The sequence below is a fragment of the Enhydra lutris genome, unplaced genomic scaffold (genome assembly GCF_002288905.1).
Source record: "Enhydra lutris kenyoni isolate GAN:26980312 unplaced genomic scaffold, ASM228890v2 scaffoldscaffold1, whole genome shotgun sequence".
NCBI lineage: Eukaryota > Metazoa > Chordata > Mammalia > Carnivora > Mustelidae > Enhydra > Enhydra lutris.
Genome location: NW_019154085.1, coordinates 72,084,437 through 72,105,806, shown reverse-complemented (window position 1 = coordinate 72,105,806; position 21,370 = coordinate 72,084,437). Strand labels below are relative to the sequence as shown.

The following is a 21,370-nucleotide window of genomic DNA, read 5'->3' as shown; positions in this document are numbered from 1 at the left end:
ATAAAGAATCATGTCATCTGCGAAGAGAGAGAGAGTTTGACTTCTTCATTGCCAATTTGTATACCTTTTATTTCTCTTTGTTGTCTGATTGCTGTTGCTAGGACTTCTAATACTATGTTGAACAAGAGTGGTGAGAATGGGCATCCTTGTCATGTTCCTCACAGCAACAATTCTTTTACTCTGTCTTTATCTTCAGTTTTTCCTCTTTCTTCAGTCCTTAGACAAAATATGAGAGTCTCCCAGATCTTAAACAAAATATTAGCACACCAAATCCAGGAATATATAAAAAGGAAAATATACCTCATGGAACAGAATATCAAGGTCAGAAACAAATCCACACATATATGATTACTTACTTGGTTTATAACCAAGATAGCACTGCAGGGGAAGGTACAGAGGACCACCTGTCAGTAAGTGGTGCTGGTTTAATTTTCCACATTGAGGTTGTGGGTAGGGAAAGGGAGACAAAAGGTGCTGCCCTTTCACCATTAATAAAAAAGTTAACTGCAGGCCTGCTTAGAACTAAATTTGAAAAGCAAAACAATACAATTTTAGAAGATAACAGAAGAGACTATCTTAATGACCTTAGAGTAGGAAAAGATCTCTTAAACAGGATACAGGCACCACTGCTCATAAAGGAAAAGAGTGATAAATCTGATTCCACTAAGAATTTTTCATCAAAAGACATTATTAAGAGAGTGAAAAGGTAAGTCAGAATGGAAAAAAAAATTTGTAACACATGTAATCAACCAAAGACTTATTTCCATATTATGTAATCAATTACTAGAAATCAATAAGACAAATAACCCAATATAAAAATGGGAAAACACCTGAGAAATGGGCAGTGCTTATATAAAAAGAAGTTATTCTTCATTAAAGTAAGAGAAATGCAAACCAGTAGCACAATAAGTAGGTATTACACATCCATTCGATTAGCAAAAATTAAAATGTTGGACAATTCAAGTGTTGAGGAGAGGGAGCAAAAGAAATGTTTTAATGTCACTGTTGGTTATATAAACTGGTAAAATTTATTTAGCATAGCCTTGAAAAGCTGCCCTATGAATCAGGAATTCCATACCAAGGTAAAGATTCTATAGAAATCTGTGTTTTTATGTTCCAGGATAAACACACACACACACACACACACACACACACACACACACACACCCCAGCATTGTTCATAATAGCCCAAAGGTGGAAATAGCCTAAACCCATCAAGAGTAGAATAGATGAGTAAATTATGATATTTCCATGTAATATAGTAACCTACAGCAACAAAAATGAATGAACTAATAGATACATGTACATGGGTGAAACTTAAAGACATAACCTTGACCAAAACAATTCAAGACATGAGAAATACTCTTTGATTCTATTTACACAGGAGTTCAAAAACAAGCATAAGCTATATTTTTAAGAATGAGTAATTAGGGGGGCACCTGGGTGGCTCAGTGGGTTAAGCCTCTGCCTTTAGCTCAGGTGATCTCAGGATCCTGTGATCAGGCCCCGAATCGGGCTCTCTGCTCAGCGGGGAGCCTGCTTCCCCCCTCTGCCCTCTGCCTGCCTCTCTGCCTACTTGTGATCTCTCTCTCTCTCTCTGTCAAATAAATAAATAAAAATCTTAAAAAAAAAAGAATGAGTAATTAGGAAGAAAGAATGTGAAGAAAAGCAGAAAGTAAATATGCTAATAATCATGTGAGTGGTTATCTCTGGGCATTTGGGGGTTATAAGGGAAGAGGTACACTGGGCCCTTATGGGGTATCGGCAGTGTTTTGCTTTTTGACCCTACGAGGTCACGTGAGTGTTTGGGTTATAGTTTTCAAGTAGTACACTTCTTTTTTATGAACTTTTCCTTGATTGCCAAATTTCCATCACAAAAAATATCCAATCTTCTTTCTTCCCCACACTTCCTGATTCTTCTGGTTAGAAGCATCTACAGAGCCTCATAGAGACTTAGAGTTGTTATAGCAAGACTACAGAGAGTACAAACAATTTAAATTGTCTTTAAAAACAGAAACACTTCTGAAGTAGGTTCTCAAGGATAAAAAAAGCTTTGACAAGAGTGAAACATAGCATTTGACCCTATTTTCCTTCTAGTTCTGTCCAGATTAGCTTAAAAAACCCCTGAATTGGGAGGAATATATGCATTGTAACTCTGAAGAAGGTTGGGATGGGGCAAGACAGGGAAGGATGAGGCTTGGTGGGAGTGGTGGAGAAAGAGAGCAGTGTGGCACCTGGGTGGCCTAGTTGGTTGAGCATCTGACTTTTGATTTTGACTCAGGTCATGATCTCTGGGTCGTGAGATGGAGACTTGCATCGGGCCCCCTGCTCAGCTCATAGTCTGTTTGAGATTCTCTCTCTCCCTCTGCCCTTACCCCGACTTGCTCTCTCTTAAATAAATAATAACTATAAATTATTATGAATAAATAGATTTCATTTATTTGAGAGAAAGAGAGAAGGCCTGAGTGGGGGTGAGGGGCAGAGGGAGAGGGACAAGAAGACTCTGCTGACAGGGAGCCTGATGTGGGGGGGTTCCATCTCCATCCCAGGACCCAGGGATCATGACTTGAGCCGAAGCCAGACGCTTAATAGATTGAGCCTTCCAGGTGCCTCTAAAATATAAAAAAAATAAATAAATAAAGAGAGAGAGAGACAGCATCAGAGTTAGTGGAGTGCCATTTTGGTAGACACGGCCATGGCAGGAAGCCTGGGCTAAGAGTAGGAAAGCCTTTATCACAGCAGCCTGCAAGGGCTGCCTGCTGTCTGCATATGCATCACCCAGTGAAGAATCCAGCTTCTCTCAGAACTGCCTGGTGCAGAGCCTAGGACACCTCTGTCAGAGACAGTGGGTGAGATCTTAGACCACATGGTACTGTAGTTTAATCTCCCTCTTTCCATTCCTCTCATCCCTTCTACCTCAGGCCCAAGAGTCTTTTTAAATTTAATTTTATTTATTATTATTTTAGATTTTATTTATTTATTTGACAGGAAGACATATATAGAGAGAGGGAACACAAGCAGGGGGAGAGTGAGAGGGAGCCTGATGCGGGGCTTGATCCTAGGACCCTGGGATCATGACCTGAGCCGAAGGCAGATGCTTAACTGACTGAGTCACCCAGGTGCCCCAAGAGTGCCCACTTTATTTTATTAAGTGCCGTTATAACTCTTATGTAGGTGGCCTCTGGCACTGACTACCATTGGCCAGAGAAACTTCCTGATAAGAAGAGTCACCAGAGACACTTGTTAAAAATCCAAATTTCTGGGCTCCATACCAAACATGTAGAATTAGAATCTCCAGGGAAGGGGCCTGAGAATTTGTTTTTTAAACCAAGGCCCAGGTGATTCACAGAGAATTCTGGGAAACAGCTTTAAAGACTTCTACCTTTTATTTTGTTTTCCATAGTGTATTTACAAACAAAATGTTTATTTATAATAAATAGTTTTTATTTTTTTTTACATTTTGAAAAAATAAGTACCTTGTTGAAAAGGAAAGATTCCAAACTGTAAAATATATATATTTTTCCTCTAGCTCAGACTTCTCAGTGCTGGACAATAGATCTATTTACATGTCATCTCTCTCCTTGAAGTCACAAAAACATCTTAAACTCAACAATTCAAAATGAAATCACCATCTTCTCTCAAACCCAGCTCTCTTCCAGTGTTTCCCATATTTCAGTGATAGCATTATTATCAACCCACCACGCCTAGCAGAAATCCCATCATCTCAGACTCCCTCCTCTCCTTTAATCCCCAGTCCATCTGAGTACTAACCAGGCTCAACCCTGCTTAGGTCCTGACATCAGATGAGATTAGGTGCATTCAGTGTGGTATGGCTGTAGACATCAGGGAAATTCAAATTAAAACCACACTGAGATACCATCTGATACCAGTTAGAATGGCTAAAATTAACAAAGGGGAACCCTCTTATACCATTGGTGGAAATGTAAGTTGGTGCAGCCACTTTAGAAAACAGTGTGGAGTTTCCTTAAAAAATTAAAAACAGAGCTACCCTATGACCCAGCAATTGCTCTACTGGGTATTTACCCCAAAGATACAGATGTAGTGAAAAGAAGGGCCATCTGTACCCCAATGTTCATAGCAGCAATATCCACAATAGCCATACTGTGGAAAGAGCCTAGATGCCCTTCAACAGACAAATGGATAAAGAAGAAGTGGTCCATATACACAATGGACCAGCCATCAGAAAGGATGTATCCAACTTTTGTATCAACATGGATGGGACTGGAGGAGATTATGCTGAGTGAAATAAGTCAAGCAGAGAAAGTCAATTATTATATGGTTTCACTTACTTGTGGAACATAAGGAATAGCATGGAGGACATTCAGAGAATGGTAGGGAAAAGTGAAAGGGGGGAAATCAGAGGGGGAAATGAAACCAGAAAAGACTGTGGACTCTGAGAAACTAAACTGAGGGTTTTAGAGGGGAGGGGATGGGGGGATGGGTTGGCCTGGGTATGGGTATTAAGGAGGGCACGTATTGCATGGAGCACTGGGTATTATATGTAAACAATGAATCTGGGGAAAGTACATAAAAAACCAATGACATACTGTATGATGACTAACATAGCATAATAAAAAAAATTTAAAATAAAAAAATATAATCCCCAGTCCACCTCACTGATGTGGGTAACAAAAGCAGAAGAATTAAATTTCTGTACTATTTACATCCCATTGACAAGTCCTTGAAACAGGCAGAGTAACCTTCCTCTAAGAGCTCACCTTCCTTGATGTTGACACTTTGCTAAGGGCAAAAGGCAATCTTAGCCTGACCCCCCAGGATCCTATGAGTATATATACTTTTAACATACAGAGATTGCTTTGGAAACTTCCTTTATCTCTACCCCTCAACATATATATTAGCAATCATACTCCAAGCATAAGGCCCCACTGATACTCATCTGAAGGTTCTCATGACTGAGTTATAACAGTAATAAATGACCCTTTCCTAACAATAGCTAGCCCCCTCAGGGTCCTGGAAACCTTATTTCCAAAATACCTTGACGGCTTGTACTGTCCCTAACTCCCTCCCAACTTGAAAGTTTGTAACCAGCTACCCCTCATGACCTCCCACCAGCTCTTTCTGACCATGGGTTCTGTCCCTGTGTTTTAATAAAACCACCTTTTTGTACCGAAGATGTCTCAATAATTCTTTTTTTATAAAAAAGATTTTATTTGATAGAGACACAGCAAGAACACAAGCAGGGGGACTGGGAGAGGGTGAACAGGCTTCCTGCCAAGCACGGAGCCCGAAGCAGGGCTCAATCCCAGGACCCTGGGATCACAACCTGAGCTGAAGGCAGACACTTTAAGAACTGAGCCACCCAGGAGCCCCTCAAGAATTCTTTCTTGACCATTTGCTCATAACCCCAATATTTCCACATCACCCACGATATTTAATTCCATCTTCAAATCTACTATTTTACTTCCTAAATTGTTCCATTTTCTCCACTTGTCTTTATCTCCTTGTTCCCACCCCAATCCATTTGAAATACCACCAACACTAACTACCACCCATAGACCCTAATTGGCCCTGTTCACATTCCCCATTGCAGTTGGAATGAGCTTTTCAAAACACAAATCTGTTCAGGTTAATTCCCTTCTCTGTTTCTCAAGAAAAAGATGAACTGTCTCAGTATGGTCGGCAAGGTCTGGTATCTAGCTTCATACTGTAACACTGTCTGTGATTCTCTGTGCTAGCAGCATTGGGCTTTCAGTCTCTCAGGCTTGCAGTGTTCTTCCCTGACGAAAGGTCTTTTAGGCATGATGTTCTCTGTTTCCTTTTCTTCTTTTTTCAGTATCTCATCCTTCAGATCTCCAATCCAGTATGACTTCAAGGAATTTTTCCCTAATGTTTCTGACCAGTTCAATGAATGACCCTCTTATAAGCTCTCATAGAACCTATGTCTTGCAATTTTCATTTATTCCTTTAAATAAGTGTGGTTTACTTATTTGTTGAATTAGAACTTTCAGCATTCCTTTAACTAGAGTAGTTTGTTTCCTTTCTCATCTTCTCTGGTGTTTTCCTTTTTTTTTTTTTAATATTTTATTTATTATTTAACAGACAGAGACACAGCAAGAGAGGGAACACAAGCAGGGGGAATGGGAGAGAGAGAAACAGGCTTCCCGCTGAGCAGGGAACCTGATGCAGGGCTAGATCCCAGAACCCTGGGACCACGATCTGAATCCAAGGCAGACGCCTAATGACTGAGCCACCTGGGTGCCCCCTCTGGTGTTTTCCTGATTTCACTTTCTTAGAATCTACCCCAGGACAGTTTTAGGATTAGTAGGGAATAATTCTTTAATATCTGGACTCAGCTGAAGCACCACCTTCATTGGTTTTCCCATATCCCCTCTGGCTGCTGCTGCTTTCTCATTTTTCACTCTCTTGAACATTTGCCTCTATCATAGTACTTATTTACCCTGTATTTTTTGGTTTGTTTTCTTGAAGGTTTCTCTCGCTAGTGTTAGCTGCTTTAGGGCAGCTCTACTATTTATCTCTGCATCCTTACACTTAACACAGGATTTTGTCCTCAATAAATATTTGGTCTTCCTTCACTGCCTGACAAACTGCTTAATATAAAGGAGGCAGACGTATAGTGTTACTTTCGACAATATACATATTTCTATTCAATTTCCCCATCTGAAAAATGATACCTAAAAAGTTGTTTGATTAAAAGTGCTGATTCAATACATCTCACCCTCCCCTTCCCAGGACTAGTCTCTCCTCTTCCGGAGCAATTACCTAGGAATTTTGTCTCAGGATTAGGTTTTTGGGATATCTGGCACCTGGCTAGTTCTTCTTTGTTTCCCCCACTCTGTTTCTTTCCCCCTTTACAACAGACCTTGATGGCTCAGTTAAAACTAGAGAACAAATCACTAGCAAGTAGAAAATATTTCTTCCCTGTTCTCTTAGGAAAGGATACTCCTGAAGTGAGGAGATATACTTGCATTAACTGCACAGGCCTTTTAAAAATATGCTTTGAAATAGCAAAGGATGAAAAATGAAATGGTTAAATTTTCATATCAAAATAGATGAAATGTTTTCCTATTTTCTTCTAGATTTGTAAAATACCTGACCCAGAGTGCACAAGAAGTAAACTTTGGTCCAGCCTTCCCTTCATCCTTTCAAGCTTACAAAGCTGTAACTAAAGATTTAACAGTGAGGACAAACAACTCCACAGTGAATTATCTGGTAGCTTCCAGTATAATATATTATTCTTACCAATTAGATCCTATGCTCAATTTCTTACTTTACCTTACCTGGTTGCTTTGTCAAAGTTTACATGTAGCACATTAAAACAATGCCACTCTTCAAAAACAATGGAAAATTTAAAAACATGTAGGTAAATAAACAAAATAGAAAAACCCCCATGAAAAACGTTGACACAAAGGGTTAAAACATGTCCCAGAGGTAACCTATGACCAAAGCTTTTGCTTGCTTTTCAATCCTTCTTCACTGTTTACCTTGTGTGGTTCAAGATCTTTTGTTATTTAGACTTTCCACTTCCAGGTGACTAGGAAATCGAACGCTCTCTAGCCAATGTTTCAAATCTGGAGTGCATGCAGCCTGTGTGGTTTGTTCGTGGGCCCACGCATCACGACCTGTGAAGGACGTATTCTTGAGTTCAGAGTTTTAGGATAGAAAACTCGGCTTATGTTATCCAAGGGTTTGAAATCATCATCAACTGGCATTTGAAGCTTACCACACACGGGTGAGGTAAGCGTCCTGTCATCAAATGACCCTTTTTGACGTCCACGAGTGATTAAATCCTCAAGCACTTCTGGAGTCTAGGCTGAATTTTCTCCATCGTTTTGTTTGGGAACTGGCCTCTTCTAAGCTGTGTGGTAGTATTAACTTGCTCTGCGGCCGGCTGCATGACAGCGGATCGTGGGATCCTTTAAGGAGGAGTCCTTGCCAGACGCACCCATCTCCACCCTCAACCCCACTCGTCTCTCTCCCCGCGATCTAGGACCGTCAGGATCAGTTTTGGGGTTGTCTTTCTCCAGTGAGAGTTGGGAGAACAGGCTTGCAAAGAATAAGAGGAGGCAGAGGAAAAGAAGTAACAGTAGTGGTAAGACTCAAAATAAATGGCAGTACACCCCCGAGACGCGACGATGAGCACCCCACTTAGCCGCGGAAGCCAGAAAGACCAGCGCCCTCCGGCCAACCGCCCGACTGGCCAGCCCCAACTGCCCTCCCTGGTCACAGTCACGTGACCGGGGAGCGGCGCGCGCCGGCCGTGGCGCCGATTGGCCCGCGGCGGGAGCGCGGGGTTTGATGGGAAGGCGTTGGCCAGGCCCATCGCTCTGTCGGTGGCGGCTGCTGCCTGCTCCGGAGGCAGGCTGCGCCGTGGCCGCCGAAGCTGGCAGACGTGGACGCAAGCGCCGGGCTTTGCCCGCTTCTTGCAGGTAAAACGTTCAAAATGAGGGCAGTTGGGAGGGCTCGGCAGGGGGGAAGCGCCCTGAGCTCTTCTCTGGGAGATAGCTCCAGTTTCCCTCCTTACCTCTCCCGGGCGCCCCCGCCCCATTCCGAGTGGCCTGAGAGCTCTGCGGCGGCTGCTAGTCCGACTCCCGCCGGGCTGCGCGCTGACCAACGTCGCCTCCTGCTCTCCTTGATTTCCCAGCAAAGTGCCAGGGGTGACTGTGGAGTAATAGAGAACCCTTTTGGCCACCACCCGTCCCCACCTCCCTTAAAGGGGAGGTAGTTTCCCAGCCTTGTTCTCAGAGAGTCCGGGGGGTGAATAGGTTGAGCTGAGCATCGGCTTTTTGGCCCCACCTATGTCGAGACGAAGGGTCAGAAGGTTCAACGCTAAGCTGTCGCTTGGAGTATTTTGTCCATCTCTTTTTGTCTGAGTTGTGCGGAGGCGCCACGAATTGGACCGATCGGGAGAGACGGAAAACTGTCAGTGTCATGCTGCTCGGCCCAGGCATGTGGGCGTGGATTACGTGGTGCTTAGAGAAGCCTGTCTGCTGCCGTTGTCCTTATTTGAGGGAAGGTGGGCGGTGTAAGGGGTGGAGGAAAGGGCGAGGTTGCGTAGGTGTCACAGGCACTTCCCGAGGAGAACAGCAGATCTGAACTACATCAGTAGTTTAATTGATGGCTGGCTCGGTTGGTGGAGTATGGGACTCTTGATGGGGGGCTGGGGGGTCGGGGTTGTGAGTTCGGGCCGCATTGGGTGTAGAGATTACTTAAAAATAAAAATCTTTAAAGAATAGTTTAATTCTTTAATATTGTTATGACGATTGAGAGAGTTGGTATTAGTGAACTCAGTTTTGCTGATGGTGCCCTCATGGTAGTAAAACCCGTGACTCACGGAGTTTTCCACGTTCCGCTTTTCCCAGTTGGCGTCTGGTTTATGTCAATTGTTTTCTCCTATCTCTTTGGCCTGGGTGTCACCATGAATATAATTGACCCCTGTTCACAGCAGTGTGTGTGCATGTGAGTAAGCTTGGCTTCAGGCATTTGTTCAAACTGGCAGGGAATGGTAGGGAGCGATAATCTCTTGTTCTCAGCAGCCCCCATAGTTCCATTTCAGGAGGAAGTTGATTTTGAACACGTTTTTAAAAATAAGAGTGGTGCATTTAAAATTAGAATGTTAAGTTTCTCTGTCACCTGTTAAGATTAGCTCACCGCTGTTAATAAATTTACGGTGTTTATATATTTTTAACTTGATAGAGAATCTAAGAAGTTATATGGCTATCAACCAGACATGATTTAATATAGAGCTCTTTCTACTTAAATAGGCATTTTTGGTAGTGGTTAGTTCAGAATGGACATCAGCTTACCATGAAGACCAGAATTAATCTGCATATAATAAGAGCTTTTAGAGTTGTACTTCTTTTCAGTAATTTTATTTTTGATCAATAAATATGGTGATTTAGGATATTTCAGAATTGCCTTTTCAGTTAGAATAATTGAAAGAGTTCTAGAACAAATCACTTTTAATCTTAAATAGTACAATAGAGAGGCACTGTTGATGGTGACTGAGTACTTTGCACTTAGGTTTGGAACTTGATAAACATAAAAGTTAACTTTCTTTGCTGTTTTAATGGAAGAGTATATTGTTTTTTTTTTTTTAATACTAGTGCACATGCATACAATTTCAGTTAAAATACAAACTGTAATTTTTCCAATTTTAAAATTATGAAAGTAGGTACTTTTTTTAAAAAAGATATTATTTATTTATTTGACAGAGAGAGAGGGAACACAGGCAGGGGGAGTGAGGGAGGGAGAAGCAGGCTTCCTGCTGAACAGGGAGCCTGACCTGGGCTCCATCCCAGGACTCTGGGATCATGACCTGAGCTGAAGGCAGACACTTAATGACTGAGCCACCCAGGCGCCCCCAAAATAGGTACTTTATAAGAAGTTAGAAAGGTTCTCTGTGAGGAGTATTGTCTGTACTACATGTGCTTCCTGATAATAATGATGATAATGGCTAAAATTGATTATGTGCTCACTACTTGTTGGACACTGTGCCAAGTGATATTTAATATCATTTTATTCACACAACAGTTCTGTGAAGTGTAGATATTTTCGCCACTATGTAAATGTAGAAACTGAGGTTAGAGAGTTTAATTTACCCAAGATCACATTGTTAGTATCCATCTGAGCCATATTTTGATCCAGACCTTTTTTACTCCATTATTTTATTTTTTTTAAAGACTTAATTTATTTTAGAGAGAGAGTGGGGTGTGGCGGGGGGAGGTGAGGAGCAGAGGGAGAGAGAATCTTAAGCAGACTCTGCACTGAGCACAGAGCCCCACACAGGGCTTGATCTCATGACCTTGAGATCACAACCCTAGCCAAACCAAGAGTCAGACGCTCAACCAACTGTGGCACCCAGGTGCCCCTCCATTATTTTAATATGACTTGAAGTGAGCTGAAAATTTAAGAACAACATGACCCAAGATTTTAAATTCTGACACCCAAACCTGAGTGTGAATATCAGTTAATAGGACACATTGAAATCATATAGTGGGCATTATTATTTATTGAAAAACACATTAGATGTATCCAGCTCTTAAGGTCATGTCAGATGCCATTGTGATATCAGAGTGGAAAGAGACTACATATTCATGGGAGAGTTCTTGGGGATAAGCCACTTGAGACTGAGCAGTCTGTCCACTCAAGGGCAAACATTGATTTATGCTTCAGAAGGAAATGCTAGTTATTTGCTTCGCATATATCTTGCATGTGTTGGAAGAGACGGACTAGGAAACGGCAGTGACCACAGCAGTAAAAACAGTTTGTTTTGAGAAATTAGTTATATGTTGGGTACTGCTGTAAATACTTTCAAATGCGTTATGTCATCATTTCAGCCTTTCAACATTTAAGAGGGTCCTTAACTATCCCTCTTTTCCTGAAGATACAGAGTAACTGAGAGGTTAAGTAACTTATTTGCCCAAGGTTTCATAGTAAGTAATGGGCCACAGGAATTGGAGGTGAGATGTTTGTGTGGCAAGGAGGGAAAAAGTGTTTGAAAATAGAAGAGGTATGAAATTAAAGCTATATAGAAAGACTGAGTGTTATGTTTCATATCTGTTGGAAAGTACTACCATTACATGAGTATTATAGCAAATCAGCTTCTTTAATAAATACTGGAATTTGGAATTTTAGGAAAATTGCTGGAACAATGAGGGTTAACTCATTCTTTGATTATGATCCTGAAAGCATGGATAGGCATTTAATGACTATTTACCCTAATGTTGTTTTAGAGGACAAATTTTAAAGCATAATACTCTGCTTCAGGGATCTTAAAGGCTAAGCCATAGTTTGAGTCATTAACATCAAAACAATTCTCCAAGCAAATAATTGATGTCAAGGTTGGTATTAATTGAAATATTATGCATATATTTCATATTACACTTAAAAAGTGATGTGCAGTAAACAAGTAAAGGCAGTACTTGCAGACTTTCAGTACCAATTTTGCCCCTTGCTGGTGCTAGCTGCCAAAATGATTTGGCAAATCATTTAGCTTCTCTTCCATGCAGATTTAAGCATTCAGATTTAATCAAATGAGGAGTTGGGCCACATGATACACTGTACCAGCACTGTCTCTTGTGTTTATAACTTACTTTCCACTTCAGTAGCTCTGTTTACCAGCGATTTGAGAATGTCAGAGGTGCTTTCATGTATTTGATATATAAATATTCCAATCTAATTTATACAAAGCAAACTTTAATTTTGATTTTGTGTTATTGAGAATAACTATTTGCTTCATAAAAAGCCACAACTAAAACCCTGTGTCTGGCTATGCTACTTAATATTTTTGGAAGCAAATTTCTTCACTTCCCTAGCCTCGGTTTCTGACATTTATAAAATGGGATGATAATAGTATCTAAATAATAAAATTCGTGTAAAGCATTTGTTTTAGGGCATACCAGAGATAAAGTATTTATCAAATATTTAACTGGTATCTTTACTGTTGTCATTACTTTTTTTAAATGTTGTTTTAAAAAATTATTTATTTATTTATTTTTTAGTGAACTGTACCCCCAACATGGGGCTTGAACCCATGACCCCAAGATCAAGAGTCCCATGCTCTATCGACTGAACCAGCCAGGCACCCCTGTTATTACCTTTACATATTAAAAATTCCAATTTTTAATATGTATAAACTTAACTCGGAGGCATATAACTGTTACAACCCAAAATGTGTGGGTCAGTTATGTATAAAACACTGTGATAGTTACCATACAATTAGTTCCCAAATACTATATACTTTTAAAGTACCAAGTTCAGTGGTTCATATAAATTGCCCCCAAACTAGTCACCTTTCTTGGTGAGTATTTTTAGCATCTTAAGAAGGTTTTAAGATCTATTTAATGTTTCAACTGAGAGATTTATACTTCTATTCATTAAAGTTTCTGGATTTCCTACCACTGCATTTTAGAAATTTGAATACTGAGTTAATATTGAAGGATTAATAGTTCTTAGGTTGCAATTTAAATGTGACTTGTAACATTCGTTTATAAACACCAAAATTTTTTAGGACAGTTTATAGCTATTTCTGGTCCTAGAAATCACTTTGTAAAGTGCAAGTATTTGTAATTAGGATCTTTGTTATTTCTCTAACCAAGAAAGTCCAAGATTGGTATGCCTTATGCTAATTCTAATCTATAAAGAGTGTTGCAGAGTGAATGTATTTCCTTGGTACTGGCGTCATTTTTTATTACATTAATGGTCTTAAAAAAATGTGAGAATTATGGCGTAACTTCTTTTGTGTGTGGAATGAAGTAGTTTTATACACTGACAGTATGTAACTATTTCTGGTAAAAATATGTAAATTTGAAAGTATACTTTCACTATTTCTATATAAAAGAATAAAAAAGATCCATAATTATGGCCTGGTAAGTTGATCTAGAATCTAAGATGGCTGATACATTTTCATCCACATGGTAATATTGTAATACATTTGAGAGTCATAGAAAAATGATTATAAGAAGGACATAGATACACAGCTAGCTGACATGAAGGTCAACTGGCTTTAGGGACTTAGACACAATTTTTTTTTTTTTTTTAAGATTTTATTTATTTATTTGACACAGAGAGAGAGTACAAGTAGGGGGAGTGGCAGGGAGAGGGAGAAGCAGGCTCCCACAGAGCAGGAAGCCCAACGTGGGCCTCAATCCCAGGACTCTGGGATTATGACCTGAGCTGAAGGCAGACACCTAACCAATTGAACCACTCAGGTGCCCCAACTTAGACACAATTTCAGAGAGAAATGTTTATTTGAGTATTGGATCAGTAGTGAACAGACTGGAAGTCTGAAGATAGGGTAGTTTGTGTGGTTTTTGTTTGTCTGCTTTTTTTTTTTTTTTTTTTTTTTTTTTTAAATTAGAGAGAGAATGACAGAGGGAGAGAAAGAGACAGAATTCCAGGCAGGCTCCATAACCAGCACAGAGCCCACTCAGAGCTCAATCTCACACCCTGAGATCATGACCCAGCCTGAAATAGAGAGTCTGATGCTCAACCCACTGAGCCCCCCACGTGTCCCTGAAGATAGTAGCTTTGAATCCTGTTTCTTCTGAGCCAATCACTGAATGTCTTTTTACTTAATTTTCTTATCTGTAAAATGGTAATAATGAAGGCTATCCTGTGAAAAGTGCTGGTATATTAAGTCTGATTTACAGAAAAGAAAATTAAAGCTCAAAAGCATTAAATGATTTGCTCAAGCTCACTAGTAGTCTTGTAACCTTTATTTTCTTACTCAGAATCCATGGGCTTTCTGTTATTACTTGTAAAATAATATTCTAAACATTGTAAGATACCCCTAATTCTGAGTAACTAGTTTAGTTGGGAGACAGCTGAATGATGGAAACGTTGTATCTAAGCATGTAGAATGAAAGTAGTATGGTAAAACTTTTCTTAAAACATTAGGGGACCTACTTTAAAGAACAGCAAGTTGCAAAGTCGTATGAATATACGCTCCTAAAATGCCTTGCCTTTTAAAAGCCTTTTCAGCTATATTTTCACTTTTAAATGTGTCCTGGCATGGAAGAAGGGATTTCTTGAAGGGTAGATTCTATCCCAAGACTATCTGAACTAAACTTCCACATAAATGGAGTTCAAAGAAATTAATATTGTATAGTATTTTTAGGCAGTGTTGCAACATCTAAATTTTATAGTGGGTATAGTGTGTGTTTAACTTAAAAATTTTTTAAATACTTGCTTTATTTCTAGTTGTGAATTCCTTTGGACAATTGATGATATTTATCACTGTGCTCGTCTTCTACACATAAAAGATGGGTGGATTATTTTCTCGATGGAGGGTAAGTTTTCTTTACATCCAATTCGTAGTCTAATATAAAGTGTCATATAAACCTACTTGTAAAGTCTCCTTTGTGCTATAGCCTTGAGTAGAGCTTGATATTATCCCTAATTCTATTTAATTTTCTTCTCTGATGAATTAGTTGTATATTTGGACTTTAATAGTTCTACTTGCTATATAGGTATCTTAATGACTGTTTAACATAATTATTTCACTTTGACTTGTGGATTATTTTAATTTATTTATGCATTCACATGCAAATGGTTATATTTCCTTGTTTTCTTCTTATATTGCCTACATTTCAATCTTATTTGAAAAATAGTTGAAATTACTGTTATTGTTGAACTATTTGAAATTATAGTTGTATGTTGTATAATACTTAATGTTTTTATGGGCTATATCTTTTATTATGTATTTGCTGAAGTCATACTAAGTATACTTTTAGGAATTAAAAGTTAAAGAAAATTTGAAATGCAGTTTGATTTTATTGGTTAAGTCTTTAGAGGAAGTATCTCCTATTTAGTGCTATAAAATATAAAATATATTAATAAATGTTCTTTTCTAATATGAGAGAGGATAGTGTAGTCTCAGAGAAATTACTTTGCTTATTTTTAACTCCTTTTTACCATAACGAGTCTTGGAATACTTGGTAGACTAATTTTTGGACTGTTATGGAAATGCTTTGTTTTGGATTGATATTCTATTGACTCTGTGCTCCTCCCTTTAAAACTCTATTACAGTTCTGCTTGAGGATCAAATTTGTCTACCTTTCCTTTGTCTTTGTTAGGTTGAACCATATGAAATTGCCAATATTCAACCGTTTTGACTTACATAAAAAGCAATTTCATATGGTTCAACCTAATGTTAAAAACTCTTATGGGAACTATAATGAATTGATATCCACTGCCCTCTTATGTTATAGAGTATATAATTGGTATTGTATGAGACACTTTGTATGAGATATTTTGGCTGGTTTTTATTGTGGGTGCATAAAAAATATTTTTAACAAACTGTGCTATAATGAAGTATTCTTAGATGTCTTTTAAAAAGCTGATCTTCAGAAAAATACTTTAGGAATTCAGAATGAAGGTAACCTATTGATTTTGACTTTCAGAGTCCTAAGTGAACTTTTAGCAATAGTAGATCAGACCATCTTTAGTCTTGAGCTTTTAAATATATGATTTCTTTTGAATAATCGTATCTGAGAGAATTTTTCTTGGAGGAAAACTTTCTCTATAAAAGCATGTTCTATTGGGATTAGGAATGGTAGAAACTAAAAAAAAAAAAAAAAAAAAAAAAAATGGTAGAAATTGAGCTGTTGGAGTTGAAAGTACCTTTAGGACTAAAAACCCAAGTAGGAAAATGCTTACTTCTATAACATTATGTAGTTCTGTTTATAATTATAATTTTATTTAAATCTAAATCTCATTAATAAACAAGAATACATATTGAGATTTGAAAAAACTTATTTTTGAATTAAAATGTTCTTTTATGATTTTATAAGTCAAAGTGTTTCTAAGTTTGCTGTAACAAATTTTAATGTCTTATATCTGTTTTTATAACAGACAAAACCTTCAACTGTAGAAGTTCTGGAAAATATAGATAAGGTATGTTTTTTGGCTCTGGGGTGTTTTAATTCATCTTGGGTATTGCATAAATATTATTTTAGTATAAGTATATTATTTTGGAGACTGGATCTGGCTTGGGAATTTAGAGATGATATAGAGTAAGCCTGAAAACTTTAATGTTATATTATCTAAAAAAAAATCAGAAATCTCTCAGTGACTTAAGAAGTCTGTATCACTAGAACCTGTTAGTATGAAATTAGATGTATAGAATGGTGTAAAACAATGTTGCAGATGGGATGAAGTAGATTATAAGATAGTCTGCAACAGTTTTATCAGTCCAAAAACTTCATAAACTTCATTATCAAAAGTGGCTATTGCTTAGGAATATTGAGAGTGATGAATAGATTGAAAGAATCTAGTATGGGTCAGTGTTTTAATTTTTATTAACTCTTTCTTTTCATAGCCAGATTTTTAAAATTAACTGATTAATTTCTAGCCATTTTTTTAGACCTTATACAGCAAGAATTATTATTTAGTTTAAGAAGTACTATTTATTGGTGTCAATTCCATGCTTGATCTTTGCTAATTTGGTCGGTCAGAAATAGTATCTTAATTTTTTTTAAATTTATTTTTAAAGATTTTATTTATTTGTTAGAGAGAAAGAAAATGAGAGAGTGAGCACAAGCAGGGTGGGTGGCAGCCTCCCTGCTGAACAATGATCCTGACATGGGGTTCCATCCAAGGACCCTAGGATCATGACCTGAGCCGAAGGCAGATGCTTAACCTACTGAGCCACTCAGGCATCAAATAGTGACTTGGTGGGGCGCCTGAGTGGCTCAGTCCTTAAGCATCTGCCTTCGGCTCAGGTCATGGTCCCAGGGATTGAGCCCCACATCAGGCTCCCTGCTTGGTGGGAAGCCTGCTTCTCTCTCCCCAACTCTCTCTGCTGTGTTCTCTCTCTCTCTGCCAAATAAATAAATAAAATCTTTAAAAAATAAAATAAAATAAAATAGTGACTTGTCAGAATAAGCATTTTCATATGTTTTTAACTTTATTTCTAATTTTCTTTTTCATATTATGTTTTTTTTGTAAATATTAAGATATATTTCATTGACTTTTCAGAGTTCTTCATATATAATCGATCATTTAAAAATTTTTTGTTAATATTTTGATTTCTTTATGAAATTTGAGATTCAATTCAATAATATAGAACAATTTCTCTTAACAGGAAATTCAAGCATTGGAAGAATTTAGGGAAAAAAATCAGAGATTACAAAAATTATGGGTTGGAAGATTAATTCTCTACTCTTCAGTTCTTTATCTGTTTACATGTTTAATTGTATATTTGTGGTATCTTCCTGATGAATTTACAGCAAGACTTGCCATGACACTTCCATTTTTTGCTTTTCCATTGATGTAAGTAAATTGTTCTTTCAGTTGACTTTTCCTCTTTTTGACCAGTTAAAATGTATTCAGTCTCTTTATTGTGAAATAGTAATGTTTCAGATAGAGTAAATTTGCTTTTTTTTCCTTTTGCAAAGCATTTCTTTAAAAAAGTAAACCAACTTTGTGTGTTAAACCTTAATTTACAATTCAGCATACCTGAGGAATATGACTCAGTGACGTTAGGAATATGACTCAGTAATAATGGATCTATATGGGAATCTTTTGTAATTCTCTAATAGATGGTCATGCCCCACCCAGGGATATAGGGCAAGGAGTGGGCATTTCAGATTGTGGGTAGTTGTGAGAGAGGGTTTGTAAAACAAACAAACAAACAAACAAAAAACTGCCCCGGTGATTCTGAATATATTCCAATCATCCCATCTCTTTTCCTCTCTTTCAGTCACTGCTGTAAAGCAACTGACCCTTATAGCAATATTTTATAATATAGCATTTTACTGAAGGTGTGTCATGTTTGAGACTTTGGAGAGACAGATGAATAAGAAATTGGTTCATTCACTCTATAAACATTTATAAGTAGCAGTTTTGTAGGTGTGGGAATATAATGGTGTATGCTATACAAAAATACAAAATCTCTGAATGTAGATCTTAGGCAGCATACATTAAATTAATAAGTATGATGCATATTATGAAAGAGAAGTGTCACATGCTATGGGAACATTTAACAGAGGCTCTAACACTATCTGTGGTGGAGGTGGGGGTCAGGGAAGTCTTTGTAATCATTTTCTATTGTTCCCACAAATTTAGCAGCTTAGAGCACACCCATCTGTTGTATCACAGTTTGTGTAGATCAGAAATCCAGGTGGCTTGACTGGGGTCTCTGCTTAAAGTCTTGCAGGCCTAAATCAGCGTACTCAATCAGTTGGACTGGGATCTTATGTGGAATCTTTTAGGGGGAGAATCTTCCAGGTTTAGTCAGGTTGCTTGCTGACTTGTGCCGCATCTCTCTGACTTCCAATTCTGCCCTCAACCCAGAGAAAGCTCTGCCTTTCAGGGTTTAACTGATTATATTAGACCCATCAGGATAATCCAGGATAATCTCTCTTGCTTAGAATCAGCTGAGTAATACTTAATTATATTTGGGAAGTCCTTTCACAGCAATACCTAGATAACTGTTTGATTGTATAACAGAGGATGGAAATCTTGGGGAGGAAGAGAGATAGCTTTAGATTTATGCCTACCACAGCCTCCCTGAGGAAGTGGCCTTTGAGTTTGAGACCCAAAGGATGATTATGTGTTGCAGGGTGGTGTGACTTGGTGGATAATCTTTTAGGTGGAAGGAACAGCATATATGAAAGCCATGAGGGGAATAGAGAATGGTAGGTTTAAAGAATTGAAAGAAGGCCAAAGACTGGTTTATAGGGAAAGTTTGGGTGGTTAGGCAAGGAGTATTTCTTGTGGGCCTTATAATGCATAAGGATTTTAAGACTTAACCTAAGAGTAATGGGAAGCCATTGAAGTTTTTTATGAAGGAATATGATGTGATCATACTGTTATTTTGAAAATACTATTGAGGCTACACCATGGAGAATAAATTAGAGGGGAATAAGAATGGTTCTAAAGCAGCAAGTTAGGTTATTACAGTTGTCTGGGGAAAAATGAGTGACAGTGATTTGCTATTGAGTGGAGGCAGGAGAGTGGAAGAGAAGCAGATGGGCTGAATGAGACTTGAATGAGTATTGAAGAGTCTTAGGAGGTAGAATTGAGGTAGTATGGAGAGGCTCTTGGTGATTCAATGGGTGTGAGGTGAGGGGGAATAATTGCATCAAGGATAGAATTTAAATGTATGGCTTGGGATATTTGTTTGATGGTAGTGTCATTTGTCTAAATAGGGAATACCATCTAAGTAGGGACTCCTATGAGGAAGAACAGGTTTGCTCACTGAGACTAAAATACCTGTTTCTATTTAGACAAGTGGAATGATTAAGTATGAGTATGAAACGCAGGAGATAAATTTGAATGGGAGATATTAATTTAGGGTTTGCAGCTTATTAATGTTAAACAGAGCCACCATATGTTCATTCAGTAAATATTGGGCACCTGCAGTGTGTTCAGTCTTGGGCTAGACCTTCATGATTGAGACAGTAGTGACAAGATCTCTGCCTTCATGGAGCTTACATTCTATGGGGGATTGAACAGATAAAAAATGAGAGACAAGTAAACAAAGAAGTGCAGTGAAGAAAATAAACAGGGTGATATAGAGAGGAACAGTCCCTCTTTTGAGAAGGTGGTATTTGAGTTGAGAACTAATGTACAAGAAAGAACCAGCTTGGAAAGAGTTGGAATTTATGGAAGATTATTTATATATACAGTAGTATATAATAGCATATGAATCCATAGAGAGATGTAAGAACAGATTATCCTCAAAGTATTAATGGAAATTCTCTTTGGGTGGTCATTCTTAGTGGTTGTTTCTTTCCATATGGTTTTTTGGTATTGTTTGAATTTTTTACATCAATGTGTTCTTCAAATCCTAAAAACAAAAACTAAAACAAAAATCCAAGAGTTGAGGGAACGTCTTTATAGGAAGAGAAAATGAAAATACAAAGGCTATGCATAAGGTAGGAGAGAGCATGACTTATCTGAAGGTCAGAAAGATCAGTATATATGGAATGTGTGATGGAGAGAAAGAGTGAAAGAAGTTGTGCTTGCAGAATCAAAGTATCTGGATCATGGGAGGGTCATGGCCTAGGAGTTTGTATTTCATTTTGGGTGAAATGGGAAGCTTGTAATGGTTTTAGTGGAAGAATGGCATGATGAGATTTAAGTTAAGAGGATCATGTGTACTGCTTGTGGAGACTGAGTAGGGGAGGACAAGGGCAGAAACAGGGAGATTAGCTAGGATGCTGTTATAGGAGTTTAAAGGTAAAGATGGATTTGACATCCCAGTCGCAGTGGAGGTGAAAGAGATGCCAGTATTTCAGAAATACAGCTGAGACAGCTTGGTAAGAGGAAATGGAAGGTAAGGGAAAAGAAGGAATTGGGTGAGATTCAGGTTTTTTGATTTGATATTTGGCAGGTGTCTGATCTTTCTTTGGGACTGCTGTAGTAAAAAAAAATTTTGTTTGTTTAATCTTTAGTACAGGGCATATTTTCAAATTGAAACTGGAGATCACAAAATTTTAGCTTTGTATATAGATAAAAGAGCCAAAAATTGAGTGCATGCATATTACCAAATAAAATCTCTGCCGTTTGCTTTCTCTTTTGGAGTTTTTTGGAATGCTTCTTATCCTGGGTGTGGCAGTAGATTTTATAATGCTGAGCCCCTTTCCCTTGTTCATTTCTAGTGTTTTACAAAAAGAGGGGAGAAAAATTTAGAAAGGAAATAAATGTGGTATTTACTTGACTGAAGCATCTTTAAAAACTTAGAAAAAAACCTCACTGACCTCCATTTCCATATCAAAATTGACTTTTTTTTTTTAAAGATTTTATTTATTTATTTGATAGACAGAGATTATAAGTAGTCAGAGAGGCAGGCAGAGAGAGGAGGAAGCAGATTCCCTGCTGAGCAGAGAGCCCAATGCGGGGCTCAATCCCAGGACCCTGA

General features: G+C 38.2%; 1 protein-coding gene across 3 annotated transcripts in view; it reads left to right on the top strand.

The window, feature by feature from the left end:
- The first annotated feature begins 8,298 nt into the window (after nucleotides 1–8,298).
- Nucleotides 8,299–21,370, top strand: part of LOC111141934 (lunapark, ER junction formation factor) — an 81,703-nt gene continuing 68,631 nt past the window's right edge. The window contains exons 1-5 of one of the 3 annotated variants that reach the window (XM_022494811.1): nucleotides 8,299–8,429; nucleotides 14,704–14,796; nucleotide 15,714; nucleotides 16,357–16,398; nucleotides 17,588–17,775. In XM_022494811.1, coding sequence (XP_022350519.1) covers nucleotides 8,299–8,429; nucleotides 14,704–14,796; nucleotide 15,714; nucleotides 16,357–16,398; nucleotides 17,588–17,775 — 455 coding nt within the window. Of the gene's footprint in view, nucleotides 8,430–14,702; nucleotides 14,797–15,713; nucleotides 15,715–16,356; nucleotides 16,399–17,587; nucleotides 17,776–21,370 lie in introns of those variants that run through there. The other 2 variants (XM_022494829.1, XM_022494820.1) reach the window with 2 other exon arrangements.